General features: G+C 54.1%; 1 protein-coding gene across 1 annotated transcript; it reads right to left on the reverse strand.

Annotated features, from left to right (window-relative positions):
- Window positions 1-2,220: 2,220 nt before the first annotated feature.
- On the reverse strand, window positions 2,221-14,005 carry ALOX12B (arachidonate 12-lipoxygenase, 12R type). The gene is made up of 15 exons (XM_036269350.1): window positions 13,822-14,005; window positions 12,128-12,332; window positions 8,998-9,079; window positions 8,796-8,882; window positions 8,560-8,682; window positions 8,117-8,220; window positions 7,608-7,780; window positions 7,217-7,360; window positions 5,981-6,184; window positions 5,648-5,734; window positions 5,171-5,340; window positions 4,792-4,913; window positions 3,011-3,111; window positions 2,645-2,815; window positions 2,221-2,469 (listed from the first exon to the last, which is right to left on the reverse strand). The coding sequence occupies exons 1-15, from the start codon at window positions 13,966-13,968 to the stop codon at window positions 2,290-2,292; spliced, it is 2,100 nt and encodes a 699-aa protein (XP_036125243.1). The 5' UTR covers window positions 13,969-14,005; the 3' UTR covers window positions 2,221-2,289.
- Between the last annotated feature and the right edge of the window lie 1,990 nt (window positions 14,006-15,995).

The raw sequence follows: 15,995 nt of genomic DNA on the forward strand, positions 1-15,995 counted from the left end.
TATGGCAGCAGTGCTCAGAAGCCTCACATGATTCCATTTTTTGCCACATGGAATGCAATGTTTGCCATGGCATCTCTGCCCCCCACCTTCCTTTCTTCCTCTTCAGCACACACTGAGCCTAGGGAGGCCAGGCCCCCCCTATTCTCCTTCTCTCCTTCTCCAACCACCGCCCCATCTTCAAGCCCAGCTCCTGCCACACCTCCCCTTGAAGACTTCAGGGACCCCCACCCCCATCCTACCCTACCCATCTATGAACACCCATAGCTGGAGCTGCTTTTGTCAAAACCCTTCATAGTGATGGATCCACACACCCTTTGTGAGCCCTACTGCGGCTGGGGGTGGATGCCGTGATGAGCAAGGCAGACCCATCTCTGCTCTTCGGAAACCAATGGGGAGATAGACCCAATCTGCCAGTCCCAACACAGTGTGGGGTGGGGTGGTGGCTGGTGTTTAATCTTTCTCTGTGGCTTGATCAAGCTCAAAAGGCTGGAATATAAATGCATATAGTAAGCAGCAAAAAGTTAGGAGAGAGGTGGGCAGGGACTATGGCTGATGAACTCATGTTTGTTGATGGGGACAATGGCGATTCAGCTATGAATATAGCCAGATCTTTAGATTTTTCAAGAGAAACAAGATATTTTCTAATATTTAAATGTTGGCCATTGATTCAACTTGGCAGTCAATCAAAATGCATCTGCAAACCAACTCTGGCTCTCAAGCCCTCTGTTGGCACCCCTGGTGGAGATGAGGCCTCCAGGTGTGAAACTCAGCTCAGTGGTTTATAAGATGTGTGGTTGGCCATTTTCCTTATCTGGCCTCAGTTTCCTCCTTTTTGGGCAGCTGGTCTCAGCAGCTTTTTTCACTCACACCCCATGAGCTGCACAGCCTCCCAACTGTTAGTCACCTTGTGTTCCTGGATCCCCAGGCGTGTACTACCCAGATGACCCTGCAGTGAGCAGGGGCTCCAAGCTGCAGGCGTGGGTCAAGTAGATCTTCCAGGAGGGTTTTCTAAGCTGCCTGAGCTCAGGTGAGGTGTCTGTTTCAGTCTTCCACCCTGCAGACCCCACTTCCCCAGGGTAGCAGCCCCTTGGGTTTCAGTCCCATTCTCTCCACCCCACCTCTGTCTAGGGGTCCTTTGTGTCCCAGACAGCTGCGCTGGCCGTGTTGAGTATTTTACCATAACCATTTTCACCTGCTCAGCCCAACATGCTGCCATCATAGCAGTGGTGTGAGCCAGTGGCAGACCTGGGGGACAAGCAGGGTCCCAGAAGGAGTGGACCTAGCAGGAGCACTGGCACCCTATGCTTACTGAGTGTGGGGATTCAGTTTTAATTCAGTGCCTGGATGCCCAATATTTCCACCACCATGGGGTTACCCCAGCCCACCAGGCAGATCTGGTGGCCTCATTCTCTGAGGTCAACGCCACTTGCCATACCCTGGTGCTCTTCTGGGGTATCACTGATGAAACCAAGGACACTGTAAGCAAGGCACAGGGTGGGGAGGGGAGGTTTCTCCGGTTCCAGGAGAGTGGGTGGGGTGAAGAAAGAGCCTGGGAACAAGGGGGTACTTGGAGGGGCACTCAGCAGGCTGGGCCCTTTCTTGGGCACGGCCTGCAGGGACAGGTTTCTGAGGGTTTGGTTTAGAGTAGCCTGGGCTCCTAGTAGGTGGAACTTAGAGGGGTCCAGGCGTCCTGTACTTTGGGTTTAGGGCAGTCTTTTGCTTAGGTGTCTGAGAGGTTTATATTTCAAGATGGACAGGGGAAGTGGTCTAGGTTCTTAGGTGGGTGGGGCTCGGGTGGTGGATCTTCTGGTGGGCTGGGGTCCTTGGTGGTCTGGAGGCCTAAGTCGGGGGACTTAATATGGACCGGAATCACTCTGGGATGAAAGATGAGGTCAGGGCATCATGGAGCAGAGGTCCCAGGCGTCTCTCCTGCCGTTCCCAGCGGCACCGGTACCGGGGCACCTACTTGGATGAACACTGCATGGAAGAGGCCCGGCAGTGGAGCATCGCAGCCTACCAGAGTCTCCTGGCCCTTATCTCTTGGGACATCAGGGAACAGAGCCGAGGCCTGGCGCTGCCCTACGCCCACCTGGACCCCGCGGCGGTGGAAGAGCATGGCACTGTGCGTGGCACCAGTCCCGCCCCCGCCCCCCCCCCCGCCAGTAAACAGATGCGCTGCGTGCACTGACAGACCAAGGCTCGTGTTCGAAGTGTTTGCTCTTTTTGTTGATTTTTTTTTTTTTAATAGCCGGGCGCAGGGCAGGGAGAAGCTGGGCGAAAAGAGCTGTGCTAGATAGAAACGCTGTTCTCGATGAGCACGGGGTCCAGGTAGCGGTAGGGGATAGGGAGGCACTTGTTGCGCTGGCGGATATTGTGCGAGATCAGGGCCAGGCGCTGGCGGAAGCTCTCCATGCTCCTCCGCGGGACATCCTCCACGAAGTGGATGTCGGGGAAGTGGCCCAGGGGCCGCTGTGGGCAGAGAACCGGCAGCTGGCCCCCATCCCTTCGCACTCCCCCCTCAGGAGCCTCTCCGACCCTGCCTTCCTCCCTTGACACTCCTTTGCTGATTTGCCCCCCCAGCTTCCAGCCCCTGCCTATGCTCAGAGTCCCCCTCCCCCACCTGCACCCAGAGGCCCCAGGGCACCTTGTCATCCGGCTCTCGGCTGAGTGTCCAAAGCACCAATAGGATGATGCACGTGGTCTTCACATCCGGCAACGTGTCCAGGAAGGTCTCCAGGGTGGTCAACCCCTTGGCCTGCATTGGTGGGTTCCGCATGGACGACGGGAAGTTGGGCATCCAGCAGGTGAGCTCCAGCTGGGGGTGGAGGAGAGGAGGGGTTCTGGGTCAGAGAGCACCCAGGGACTCTCGAGTTTAAATTGAGGTTAGGATGGAAACTGGGACTCGGATTGAGACAGGTCAGGGCCGAATAAGTCTGGGTTTGAGCTTGGCGTTGGGGCTGAGGTTAGGTCTGTGCCTGGGGTTGCCGCAGAGGCCGGCGAGCGCAGGTACCTGCCCTGTGTTGACAGCTGCGTGCTTGGCAGAGCAGGTGTAGATGACGATGGTGACATATCGGATCAGTTCAGGCACCGTTCGCAAGCACGTGGGGAAGCCTAGAAGGAGAGGAAAGGGCCCGGCAGTGTCAGTCCGGCCCTGGTCCGGACTGGCCTGTAGAGGGCGCAACCAAGCCCAGCTCAGCCTGTCCTGCTTGCTTGGCCCTCCTGTGGCCACAACCCATTCCCCCAGTCCAGACCCCAAGCCTTGGCGAGGGGGCCCCCACAGGCCTCTGCCAGATGTCCCCCAGGCCTGCTCCGGGCACCTGCAAAGGCTTTAGAAGAATCCTGGCTTTCCTGCACTGACTACAGTCCTTGATCCACACCCTGCCGCACACACACTTCTTTTGAGACACTGCTCACTCCAGATAGATTTCTCAGTAGTCCTGGCTCTTGATCTTGTACCTAACCAAGTTTCTTGCTTCCTGTCTCTGTTGTCCCACCTAAGCATCCAGCTCTGGTTGCCGTGGTGACCCCACATTCCAAAAGCCTGACAGTTTCAAACCAGACCTATCATTTTTCTCTATTAACCCCTCTTCCCTCCTCCCTCCATGTCCTCAGATCAATGACACATACCATCTACTCAGTTTTGAAAGCTCTAAACCTGAGAGTCAACTCGCACCTGTCCCTCACTGCCAAATGCAAACTAGTCACCAAGTCCTGTCATTTCTATTTCCTAACTCTCTCTGGAATGCTCTGTGTCTCCACAGCCCCCACCTTAGTCAGGTCCCTGTTACCTCCCTCCTGAATAGCACAGCAGCTTCCCAAACTGTCTCCTAACCGCTGGTGCAGCCTGATATTCTAACATACAAACCTGATCTTGCAAGCCCCTCCATGGCCCCCTCTGGTGCTCACCGTAATTCCAAATTCCTTCGCCATGCTGTGCAACCTGGCCCCTGCTCATGACTTCAGCCTTGGCCCTTCCCAGACCCTGCCCAACTCCCTCCCTCAGCTCCACTTGCAGGAACCTGTCAGCAGCTCCCAGAACTCTCCAACCTCACCTCTGTCATCTCATAGCTAACCTCCCCATCCGGCAGATCTTAGCTAGCTTTTAGCTAAGATATTAGGTCTCAGCTAGATCATAGCTTACTGCTACCCACCCCCACTCTCTATCCACCACCCCTCTCCAAGCTGAGTTAGGTGCCTCCCCTAGGCTCCTATCCCCCCCCCCGAAAACTGCACCAGTCCTGCTATAATGTTACTGCCCATTTACTTGAGCAGACCACCCCCCATCAGACTGTGAGCTCCCTGAGGGCAGCACCTTCACCTCTCTTTCCCTTTTGCCTCCTCAGTAACCAGCACAGAGTTGGTCACATCAGAGATGCTTGTGGAGTGGGTGCCCAGGTGGCATGACTTGGAATGCTCTCCCCCTCCTGGGGCCTGCCAGCACTCCACCAGCTCCCCAGCTTGTAATACACTCCGCCCTTTCCTGTCTGTGCTCATGCCCCCTTCCTCAGTGCACAAAGGTTTGTTTCTGGGTGGGGGACTGGGACCCCTCCAGGTCTCTACAGAGATGACCCACAGCCCTTGAACTCAGACAGGGACCAATGGCCAGCCATGCTTTCTTCCCCAATCTCTCTGAGATGCATTGCTCCAAGGGACAGGGAAGGGCTCTGTCAAAATTCTAGGGCAGTGATTTGGCTTCCTTCGGCCCCCAACGAGACATGTTCCAGCCCAGAAAGGGGGGCCCAACCCAAAGCCCTGGACCCCTGCTGGATGCTCAAGTGCCCATGCCCGTACCTGAGCTCTCACGCCCTAGTAGGCACTCCTTGAATATCTCCTGCACCCAGGACTGCAATTCCGGGTCACCCTCCACAGCTGCGTCACATGGGTAATAGTAGGTGATGATCTCTGTCACATACCTGACCAAGGGACAGGGCCTCAGTTTGGACCTTCCTCCTGCCCTCCCCAACTATGCTGTTCCCACCTTTCCCAGGATGCCCTGGCCCCAGAGCTGCCCTAGGCATATAGGTGGGCAAGTCCTGTGGGGCAGGGATTACAAGGGTGGCTCGTCAAGGCCAGAAGATGGCACCATACCCAAGCTCAGGTACATTAAGGCTCCCCTCCAACATCTGAGGGTGTCCACCCTGAGTGCCACCCACTCCTGTCCTGATCTTACCTCTCCAGTGCGTCCCACACTGCCAAGCAGTCATCACGGTAATAATATCCTGGCAGGTCCTGAACCCCACGTTCCACAAAGTCGTTGGGGAGGTAGAAGCTGTCGTAGGTCATCTCTGACAGAGCCCGCGCCATCAACTCAGCAAAGCCCTTCAGGCCCAGGGATGTTCCCTGTCAGGAAGGAGGCAGACGCTAGAGCCAGCGGGTTCCTTCCAAGTCTGCCCCGATGAAGCTCACACACACTTTATGATGCTCCCCGGGCCCCTTGCCCAGCCTGCCCCACCCCGGAAATCCTCACACTCCAGCCAGCACCCCCAGCCCTGCCTCTGTGCCCTTGTAAACACAGCGTCCACTTGAACCCGTCTCCACTCTTCATGCTCCCTCCTGAACTAAAGGCAGGTGGGAAATCCTGCTTTTAGTCTAACTGCAAAGGCCAGAAGGAAAGTAAATATCTTGCTGGTGTTGGGGGCAGTCTTACCCTGGCAGTGAGCCCCCCCTCATTGAGGAGGATGGCCCGTCCGATGCTGTTGATCTGGATGGTGTATCGGGTGTGGGGGATCAGGAGCTGTGAGAGACAGCAAGGAGGACAATGAAAGAGAACCGAAGTTATCCCTCAGAGGACTTTGGCACCTCATTTCTGCAACATCAGACCCCCTCGTTTTGGGAAGTCCCCGCCTCAAGCCCTTTCTTGTGGGTCCCCAGCTGCCTCCCCTAATCTAACTAGAATCCGATGCTGAGCAAGCTAGGTGGCTCTTGGAGGCCAGATGAGGTCAATGATGCTTCCCAGAGGCCCCTTCACCCAAGCTCATACCTTGTAGAGGGGGTGGCACATGGGCAGCTGCCGCAGCACCGCCAGGGAGAAGGCTTCAGCAATGAGATGGGTCCCTAGCAGGTGGGCGATGGCTTCGTGGCAGAAGAATTCAGCGTTGCGCACCCACGTCTTGGCCAGAAGCCAGTCCCACTCAGAGTCACTGGGCAGGAAGATGGGGCAGTTGGGCCCAGGGGTCTGACTGAGCTGGGAGTGGGGAAGGAGGGAGAGTTAGATGAGGGCAGAGACCTATATACATAAGGACTCCCAGGAGGGAGACCAAGGGGAGTCTGAGGAGGTGAAAACTCCACCCCTACACTCCAGTCCCTCTGTTCCCTGAGCATACCAAGGCTTTTCCTTCCTCCAAACATTTGCTCTTGCTGTTCTCACTGCCTGTAGTACCTTCCCCTGTCCCTTTCTCTCCCTGGCTGCTCCCACTGATTCTTCAAGAACCAGCGCACAAGCCGCCTCCTCCGAGAAGCCTTCCATATGTCAACCCCATGGCCGCCACATTCAGCTGGCAGGTTGTGTAGTGCACAGAATACCCAGCCCCCGAGGGGAGGGGGCCACTGAAATCTACTCTAAACTGCTTCATTAGTGAGCCAGGAGCATCAGGACTTGACTGTGATCCCCCAGAGGGGTGCCTTTTTCTAATTTGAACATGACTCTAGTGGGGACCTCTGGGAAGGAAACACCTCCGTTTCATTTTCTGCCAGATAGGACGCTCAATGCAGCGGCTAAATCTGATTAGCTCAGTATTTCCATGCTTAGACACACAGCATGCATACACACAGGTGCACCCATAGGAACCCAAGTTCATGCATGGGTGGCACACAGATGTGCACATGCAGGGTAACACAGAGACTTAGCCAAAAGGCCACACACCAGGCTCACCACTAGCCACACACCCAGATAGATATATACATAAACATAGGTATATTCTCAGATGCATACAAAGGGACGTACACTCATGTGGACACACATGCTTTCATAAAGAGCCACACACACAGGCACAAACCCTCACAAATAGGTGGCATGCAGGGACATAAGGTTCACAGGCACACACATACACACACACACACACAGGCTGACCCGCTCACCACACATTCACATAGGACCAGACAAGTACACACACAGGCCCACACACTCACATAAGTTCACACACATTTATGCATGCACGTACAGTAGCTCCCACACTGGCAACATGCTCACACAGGGTGAGCCCTGCACACTAGGCACCTGAATGGCGATGGGCATCATGTTCCCTTCCGGGCTGAAATGCAACAGGCAGAGAGGGGCGCATTGGTGCTGCTTCTGGCCGTTGAGCTCAATGGTGGGGATGCCCTCCAAGATTCTGTAGTCCACCAGGTAAATGTTCCCCTTCTGGAAGGGAGCCGCCATGGGTGCGTGGGTGGGTAGGTAGTACCAACAGGAGGCGCCCAGGACCCACACCTTGGTACAGAGTGCCCGGTACCCCAGATGCAGGGGGTGGCCAGGAACCAAGGGGCATGCCCGCTGGACGGGGTTGCAGGGGTGGAACTCTGCAGGCAGTGGAGGTGGGGAGAGAGGGGATGCCAGGGAGGGAGGAAGGCCAGGAGGCTGTAAGGGTCTCCGCTGGACCAGCCCTCACCTCCAGCTCTGCTTGCAGGCACGTTCCTTCACCCAGGAACGGAGCCACCATGTCGTCTGTGACGGGGAACTTGTCTGGAATCTGCGTGCAGCGGCGGATCAGGCATGGGTTGATGCCATTGAGGTACTGGTACCCAAAGAATCTGTCCTCTGCCCAGTGCTCGGCCACGTATTCTGGGGATATGGTGCAGGAACGTCACGACGCTACCCGGTCCCCGTCGGGGACAGAGAGGCATGGGGCCAAGACCCCAGACAGAGGAAGACAACGGACACCCTAGAGCCGAGAGGAAAACAAAACCCCCGGCCTCCCCTGAGGGGCCTAGGGCGACGTTTCCCAGGAAGCCGCCAGAGGGCGCGCCTACCCAACTCGCCACTGCTGCCTCAGGTTTGCCCGCTCCTCCCACCCAAATGCCCCGATGTAGGAGTCCTGCCTCCTGGACGAGTCTCCAGTTCCTTCTGCCAGGGATCACTGGGCTCCCTGTGTTTCATCCAGGATGTCCCACCCCATACCAGAGGTGACAGTCTTGAAGGCAGGGAAAATTTTCTTAATGTCCTTCAGCCTCTTCCACGACTGTTTGCAGTCCACCAGGCCTCCGAGTTTGAATTTCAGTGCCCTTGGGAAATGGGATTGGAAGGGGAAGCTGTCAGAGAGTTTGCCAAGTGCCCGCTTGATCTGGACAGAGCTGCCCCACCCCACCTAGGTCTTCGAGTCTCAAAGTCTCTGTTCTCCCTTTCTCTGGGTCTCAGGGTCTCCAGGCCCGTAGCTCAGGGTCCTCCTAGGTCGCGGTCTCTGAATGTCACCTCTCCAGTTCTCTGGCCTGTCTTATCAGCTCCCTCTACCTTCCTGTCTATTCTAACGCCTGGGGCTGTGGTGGAGGTGGGCATGGAGCAGAGGGAGCCGGTAGTCTTTACATGAGCCCTCCCCACCCCCACCCCCCCCCACACACACTCACATGGGCCCTAGGCGATAAAAGAAGGAGGCTGTCTTGACAAAGGAGAAGCGCAGATTTGAGTTCAGGAACCTGGTGGCCTTAATGTTGATGAGAATTGGGAATCCGGGGATATAGCCATTCCACCTGCAGAAAGGAATGCAGGTCTGAGGCAGGACACATGGGGTCCAGGGCTTGAGGAAGGGGCAGAGCCCAGAGGTCCACGGTGGGAGGGCCCCAGGGCAGCTTCAGATCCTTACTCAGGCTGGTTGGGGTTTCTCCGGACAGGAGGGCGGTAACTGGGGATGTGAATGTAGTTGGGCAGGCCGGGAACGAAGACCCTCCAGCTGCAAAGAGAAGCTGAGATCGTGAGTCCTGATGTCCATGCACCATCCCAGGCACAGAGGGCAAAGCCTTCACTGGCCCGCTAGCCTTCCGTGGCCCCTGCCGCTCTCCCCTCACCGGTAGAAGTCCTGCTTGGCTCTGATCTCTTCCCGGCGGTGCTCCAGAAGGATTGGGAGGGTGTCGTCTGCTGGTGTCTTTCCTGTAAGGAGACCAAAGGGGGGGCCTCAAAGTTGGCCCCCAGCATCTGCCTGCCCCTGCCCACTTCAGGGATCAGAATTCAGCTTCTGCCTCCCAGGTGGACTCTGGAGGGCCCACTACAGTCAAGAATGGGAAAGGCTTACCTTGTGAGAGAAAGGGTGTTTCTCCTCCCAAAAACTGAGATAAAAGGATCAGGGACCACCTTGGCCAGGTGACTCACTTGGTTAGAGCGTTGTCCCATACACCAAAAGGTTGTGGGTTTGATTGCGGGTCAGGGCACATATTTAGGTTGTGGGTTCGATCCCCAGACCAGTCAGGGCACATAAGAGATGTTTCACTTTCTCTCTCCCTTCCCCTTCAGGTAAGTATTTTTAAAAAAGGATCAGAGACCCTCCCTGGCCGGTTTGATTCAGCAGTAGAGCATCGGCCTGAAGACCAGAGTCTCAGGTTCAATTCTGGTCAAGGGCACATACCTTGGTTGCAGTTCAGCCCTGGTCATGGTCGTGCGGGAGGCAGCTACTCGATGTGTCCCTTTCATGTCGATATTTCTCTCTCCCTCCCACTCTATCTGAACAAAAATGGAAGAATGTCCTCACGTGAGGATTTAAAAAAAGGATCAGAGACCACCCTCCTCCCCTTGCTCTACCCCCTCCAGCTGGGTCCTGCCGCTGCAGGGACCTACCTCCTTCAGACCCACTGAAACATCAATAGCAGTGATTTAGCACTTATTAGGTACAGGGCACTTTCTAAACACTTTCTTTAGATTAGTAATTTAATCCACACAAACACAACCTTATGAGGCAGGTGACTACTATTATAGGCTCACAGCCTGCTCTCTACAATTCCAAAATCTAACACGGTGTACAAATCAGGTTGGTTAGTTTTTTCCACTAGAAGAAATTTCTTGGTTGGAAAAACCTGCGCAAATTTTATCTGAGACTATAGACAATCTTTAGTGAACTCACTTGGTGTAACTATTCATAGTTTTTACTGCAGAAATATTAGTATATTTGATTAGGGGGTGCCCTGGGTAATATATCATATAACATGTAATGTGTGTATATATACAGAAGATATATGGATATAGAGATAAAGATATGTGTGTATCACATTTATATATCTCTTCTAAATAAAATCTAAATTTTAAAACATCTCTGGCCCCCACAGTTTCAGCCAAGGACAATAGCATCATGCTCATTTTACAAAGGAAAAAACAGTCAGTATTACATAGAAGGAAAGCAATGAGCTGGGATTTGAACCAAGGTAGTCTCCTTCTGATCACTAACCCACTACCCACTAACAACCGTAAACAGTTGTTAAACCTTTTCAAAACTCTTTCTGGAGATTGTCTCATTGGACTCTCACATTAACCCTATGAAAATGGTTTTGGTGTTAGCTCCATTTTACACATAGAGACACTGAGGCTTAGAAGAATTTATAAGTACACCCAGATGTCCAGCTAGTATGTGGTGGAGCTGAGATCCAAGTCCAGGCCTATCTTTCTCCAGCGTCCTGGCTTGTAGTCCCAGGCTAGCAAGCGCCTGTCACTGCATCCTCATCATTTTCGCTCAAGGTCCCCTTTGTTAACCTTTCCCTCCTCCATCTGCCTGATCTCATGTTGCATTCTGGGTGAACAGCGCCCCCTGGAGCTGTGCAACACAGAGTCCCAGCTCAGCCTCATCCCCAGAGTGGGAACCTCACTCCTTCAAGAGCCCAGCAGGTGACTCAAGTCTTCCTGCCCTGACGTTGCTTGACAGCTGCCCCACCCAACCCCATTCTTACCCTGCCACCCAGTGTCACCTTGCCTGTTCCCTGCTCCCATGTCACTCAGACCTATCACTGTGGGAAGATACTTCGAATCCCCAGTAAGACCCTCTCCTTGGCTTCCCCACCCTCTCCCAAAATTGCCTCTCTCTACCCCTGCCTCTCCTTTCCCCAGCTCAGGCACTGTACCCCTCCTCCCAGGAAAAGGCTCTTGCCACAGGGTAATAAGAGATTTAAAAATGGGGTGGTCAACTGCAGGGAGGATGGAGCTCCAGGCCTCTGGGACCCCTCAGTTCTGCCCTCCCCTCTGACCCACCTTGGGGGAGGCCAGAAGAAGCTCAGTGGTAGAGCCAGGGGACAAAAGAAGACAGGCCTGCAGTCCCCGTGTAGCAGCCACATATTAGGAAGCTGGCCCAAGCCCACTAGACAAGGGCTCTGGCAGAGGTGGACATAAGGAGCACAGGCACTCAGGTCCTGTCCCTCGTCGATGGGAGCAACCAGGCTACTGGGAAAACAGTTGGGCCACCAAGGGAAACCCCAATACTCTATGAGGAACAAGGTCTCCTGCTGGAGTGAGATGGAGCATCACTGGATTAAGAGGACATTTGGGAATAGCAGTGAGTCCTGTTGGAGAAATAAGGTGTCTTGTTGGAGTAATAGGGAGTCCTTTGGAGCCATAGAACATCCATCTTTCTCATGAAGAAACCCAGGGCACCGTAGTAAGACACAGGCCTCCTGTTATAGCACCGTGGAGAACTGTTGAACGAACAGCCTTTGTAATGAAACAAGGCAGCAGTTGGGGCGCTGGGGCTTCTGATTAGAGCAACAAGACATCCTGTTCTAGCAACAGAACCCTGCTGGAGTAACAAGGAGTCTTTTTGGAGTAGCAGGACATGCGATTTGGCATAAATAGGACATCCTATCCGAATCCTGAGGCCTGAACCCAAAGTAGCAAGGGGCCTTTTTAGAGCAGGCGGGCAGTCCATGGGAATCAAGGGGAGGACGGTAGAGGTAACAGAGAGCACCCTTGTCTCCGGCCCGTACCTGCGAGCCCAAGATCCCGAGGATAGCCCTGTTATTCATCTCTGTTCCTCAGGGCGTAGCCCAAGCTGAGTCCAGCACAGCAGCAATGACTAGAAGGAATATGTGACAGTAGCAGGAGTTCCCAGGAACCCCTGCGGGGCTGGCACCGGGCTAGCTTGTGGGGAGTCCCGAGTGGCCGCTCTGGAGTGGCCTAGCTGGAGCAAGGGGCCTAATGACATGGGATGGGATGGTGAGAGCTTGCCTGTAGCCTCCCGCAGAGCCAGGGTCTCGTAGCCATCCATCCACTGGTAGGCAGGGAAGTGGTAGATGCGGCCATTAGGTGCACAGATCTGCACATAGTTGCAGTACCAGGATTTCTTAGGAAAGAAGGAGTATCGCTCCTTGTGCAGGCGGATGATGATGAGCTCCCCCAGGTCCTGCTGGCACTGGACAGTGTACTCATCCACCTGGGCAAGGCACAGGCCAGCTGAGCGTGCAGGACTCCACCCTGGCTTCCCAGGTTTCCTGCTGGTCGGCTCCTCACCCAGGCTCATGCTGCTCATCTTCCTGGACTCGGGTGACCTGAGCTTTTGGCTCTCCCCCCGCCCCTCCAACCCGACTGTCCCCTGCTGGGCCCATCTACCCACTCCCAGCTCCACTCCCAGCTGCTGAGGTCCCATCCTCTCACCTACTTCGCCAGTCATCTGAGGCTGCAGGAGCCATGCCGACCCGCAGGGGATGTTGTATAAAAGGGTTCAAATGGGGCCCAGGGCCCCCAAGACCCTATAATCTTAGAGTGGGCAGAAGTGGTCTGATCAGCCCCCTTTTATCCTACTTATCAATGAAATTGCAGAGATTCAAAAATGGCCACATAGTGACCTATTAAAGTCACATAGCAACAGGTTACTGAACATGACGCAAAATCAGGTCTGAGGGCTGAAGGCCCAGCAAACAGTGCCTTCCGGCACGGAGAAGGCAGGCCCCCCGGGCAGGCTGGTCTGATGCCATCTGAAGTCACAGAGACTCCGATATGAATTTAAGCCAGACACAATGCACCTTAACTTAGGAAGCATGGGAAAGAATAGAGGGAAGAGGAATGAGGGAGAGGGGGAGAGAGGAAATGGGAAAGGATGAGGGAAGAAGGAGTGGACAGGGGATGAGAAAGAAGGAGAGATTAAGGGAGTAGGAGAGGGTTGAGAGAAAGGGGATATGGGATGAGTGATGAGAGAGGAAGAGGGGAGAGAGAAGGGGTGAGAAAAGGGGAGGGAAAGAGATGAGGAATGACCAGAAAGGAATGACCATACGCATACACACACATATACACACACAGGCCAGGGAAGGAGGATGGTCCAAAGACCAGGGAAGGTTGGGAGCCAGGTCTGTGATTAGGGGCATCCAGGGTCACCCTTGGAGCCCCACTGCTTTCAGACCCTTTCCAGAGCACCCCAACCTCTCCTGGTCAAGCTCTGTCTCCTCCTCTCCACCCCTCCTTCCCTCCTTATGCTCCCCAGATACACACACATGTACATACACCATACACACTCACACATATGTACACCACATTCACAGACACACACACATATACATACTCAGTCACACTCACACATAAACACTCACATTCACACATACATACACCATACTCATACACACACACAAATATACACACAGTCACACATGCATATACACACACACCGTACACACACACACACACACACATGTATATACACACACAGTCACATATACCCACACTACACACACATATATACACCACACTCACACACACATACATACACACACCACACTCACACATACATACACCATACTCACACACAGCCACACATACACACATACATACACCACACTCACACACACATACATTCACATACATCACACACACACACACACACATACTCACATTCATACACCATACACACGCACACAGTTATACACACTCACCGCTCCAGTTGCAAAGTCTCTCCCAAAGTGGTTCAGCCGCTGCTTATGGCTCTCCCCTTGGGTCCCCACAATGGTCAGTGAGATGGAGTCCATTGTTCCTGACAAGAAGTCATCACCGGTGGCCACCTTGACTTTGTAGGTGGCCATGGCTGCTTTTCAGGAGGCAGGGGGGCAGCTCAGTTCCAAACACTGTGGAGCGCTGTACGAGGCCCCAGCCAGGCAGGGGAGGCCAGGCACAGAGAGGAGTGGAAAGGGCCAGCCTCCCAAAGTGACAAGGTGAGGCAAGGAGGACTGGCCCCCAGCAGCCCAGAGCCTGGAGAAGCTGCTGCCCTCAGCGGGGCGGACTGAGCCAGGCAGGCTGAGGTGAGGCTGCCCGGGCTGGTGAGCAGGTATCTGGGCTATAAGCCCTCTGGGAGCTGGCAGGAAGGAACAGGAGGCTGGGTGCTGGGCCTGCCTCCGAGAGGGCGGATGGAAGATGCCTTGGATGAAGAGGACTTCAGGGTGGGGAAGCCAGTCCAGCCTGAGCTAGGGCCTCAAGGGAGTTGGGGGAGGGGTCTGGGCGGGGCTCCCAGATCTTTATCAGCCTAATAACCTCCTTCTTTCTGCCCGCCCCCATGGGCTGCAGAGCCACCAGCAGTCAGTTACCTGCATCGCTGTGGGGGTGGGGGCTAGGGGAGAGGGTGCAGCACAAACTCGCTGTGCAGCTGGCCTGCTGCCTGGCCATTCCTTTCTGGGAAATGGAACAGGCGGTGGCCTCAGCGGGAAGGCTGGCCCATCCTGTCCAGGGCCCAAAGCCCACAAGAGGAAGGGTGCCCGGTGATGAAGCTAGAGCTCAGGGACCCTAGAGTGCAAAGAGGCTACTGAGACAGATGATCAGGGATGAGAGAGGAGGGGATTTGTTGCTTCCTGTTGGGCCAGGATCAGCCGAAAAGGGATTGGGGTTGACTACAAAAATAGAAGACAGTTGGAGTACATTTGGGGCACAAGTACTAAGCTAAAGAATAGATATATAATCTGTAGTATAATCATAATATAGAATTTTACCCAGCAATTAAAAATAAGAATGAACTATAACATGAATGAATCTCACAAAAACTATGTTGCATGAAAGAAGCCAGACATAAAAGAGTAAATGGTCTCTCATTCCATAAATAGGAAGAACAAGAACAGCAAAACCAAACAATTCTTATAAAAGTCAGACCAGCCCTGGCCGGTTTGGCTCAGCAGTTAGAGCATTGGCCTGCGGTCCAGAGAGACCCGGGTTCGGTTCCCGCTACGAGCTCGTACTTCGGTTGCAGTTTGTTCCTGGTCCTCAACCACTCACCACTCGATGTGTCCCTTTCACGTTGATGTTTCTCTCTCTCTCTCTCTCTCTCTCTCTCTCTCTCTCTCTCTCTCTCTTTCTCTCTCACTCTACCTCCCACTCTATCTGAACAAAAAATGGAAAAATGTCCTCGGATGAGGATAAAAAAAAATAATAATAATAAAATAAAAGTCAGACCAGTGAGTAGCTCTGGACTGAGAGAGCCATGTAAGGAGCTAGAAATATTCTATAACTCGACCTGGGTGGTATATAGGGCACTATATGCATTTTACTATATCTATGTTATCCCTCATTTTCATAAAGTACTCAATCCATCCCCAACCCTACCTCCAAAAAAAGAAACAGAATGAAGCCAATCCTGGCCCGTGTGGCTCAGTGATTAGAGTGCCGGCCTGTGCACCTAAGGGTTGTAGGTTTGATTCCGGGTCAAGGGCACATACCTGGGTTGCAGGTTCAATCCCCGGCCCAAGTTGGGATATGTGTGGGAGACCACAGCCATGAGGACTGGGGTGGTGTCAGGCCCTGGGATAGGGTTAAGTTTAGGAAGGTGTTGGGACTAAGATTATACTACAAGAAAGGCTCAGAGTTATACTCTCAACAGACAGCATTTGAGACCCAGGGAGAGTGAGGAGAGAGTCACACCCCCAGCCCCTTTTTCTGGACCTGCCCTCTTTCCTTCTGCCTCCCAGGGGCTCCTGCCAACCAGGAAGCACCAGCCCAGGTTTCCTCCCTGGCGGCACCCTTCTGTCACCATCGAGGGAAGGTCACACAGGGCCTGGGCCATGGTAGGGCCAAAGAGAGCTGGGATTCTGAGATGGAGAGAAAGTTCTGGTAGGATCAAGTTGAGCTT

The sequence above is a fragment of the Molossus molossus genome, unplaced genomic scaffold (genome assembly GCF_014108415.1).
Source record: "Molossus molossus isolate mMolMol1 unplaced genomic scaffold, mMolMol1.p scaffold_m16_p_19, whole genome shotgun sequence".
Taxonomy (NCBI): Eukaryota; Metazoa; Chordata; class Mammalia; order Chiroptera; family Molossidae; genus Molossus; species Molossus molossus.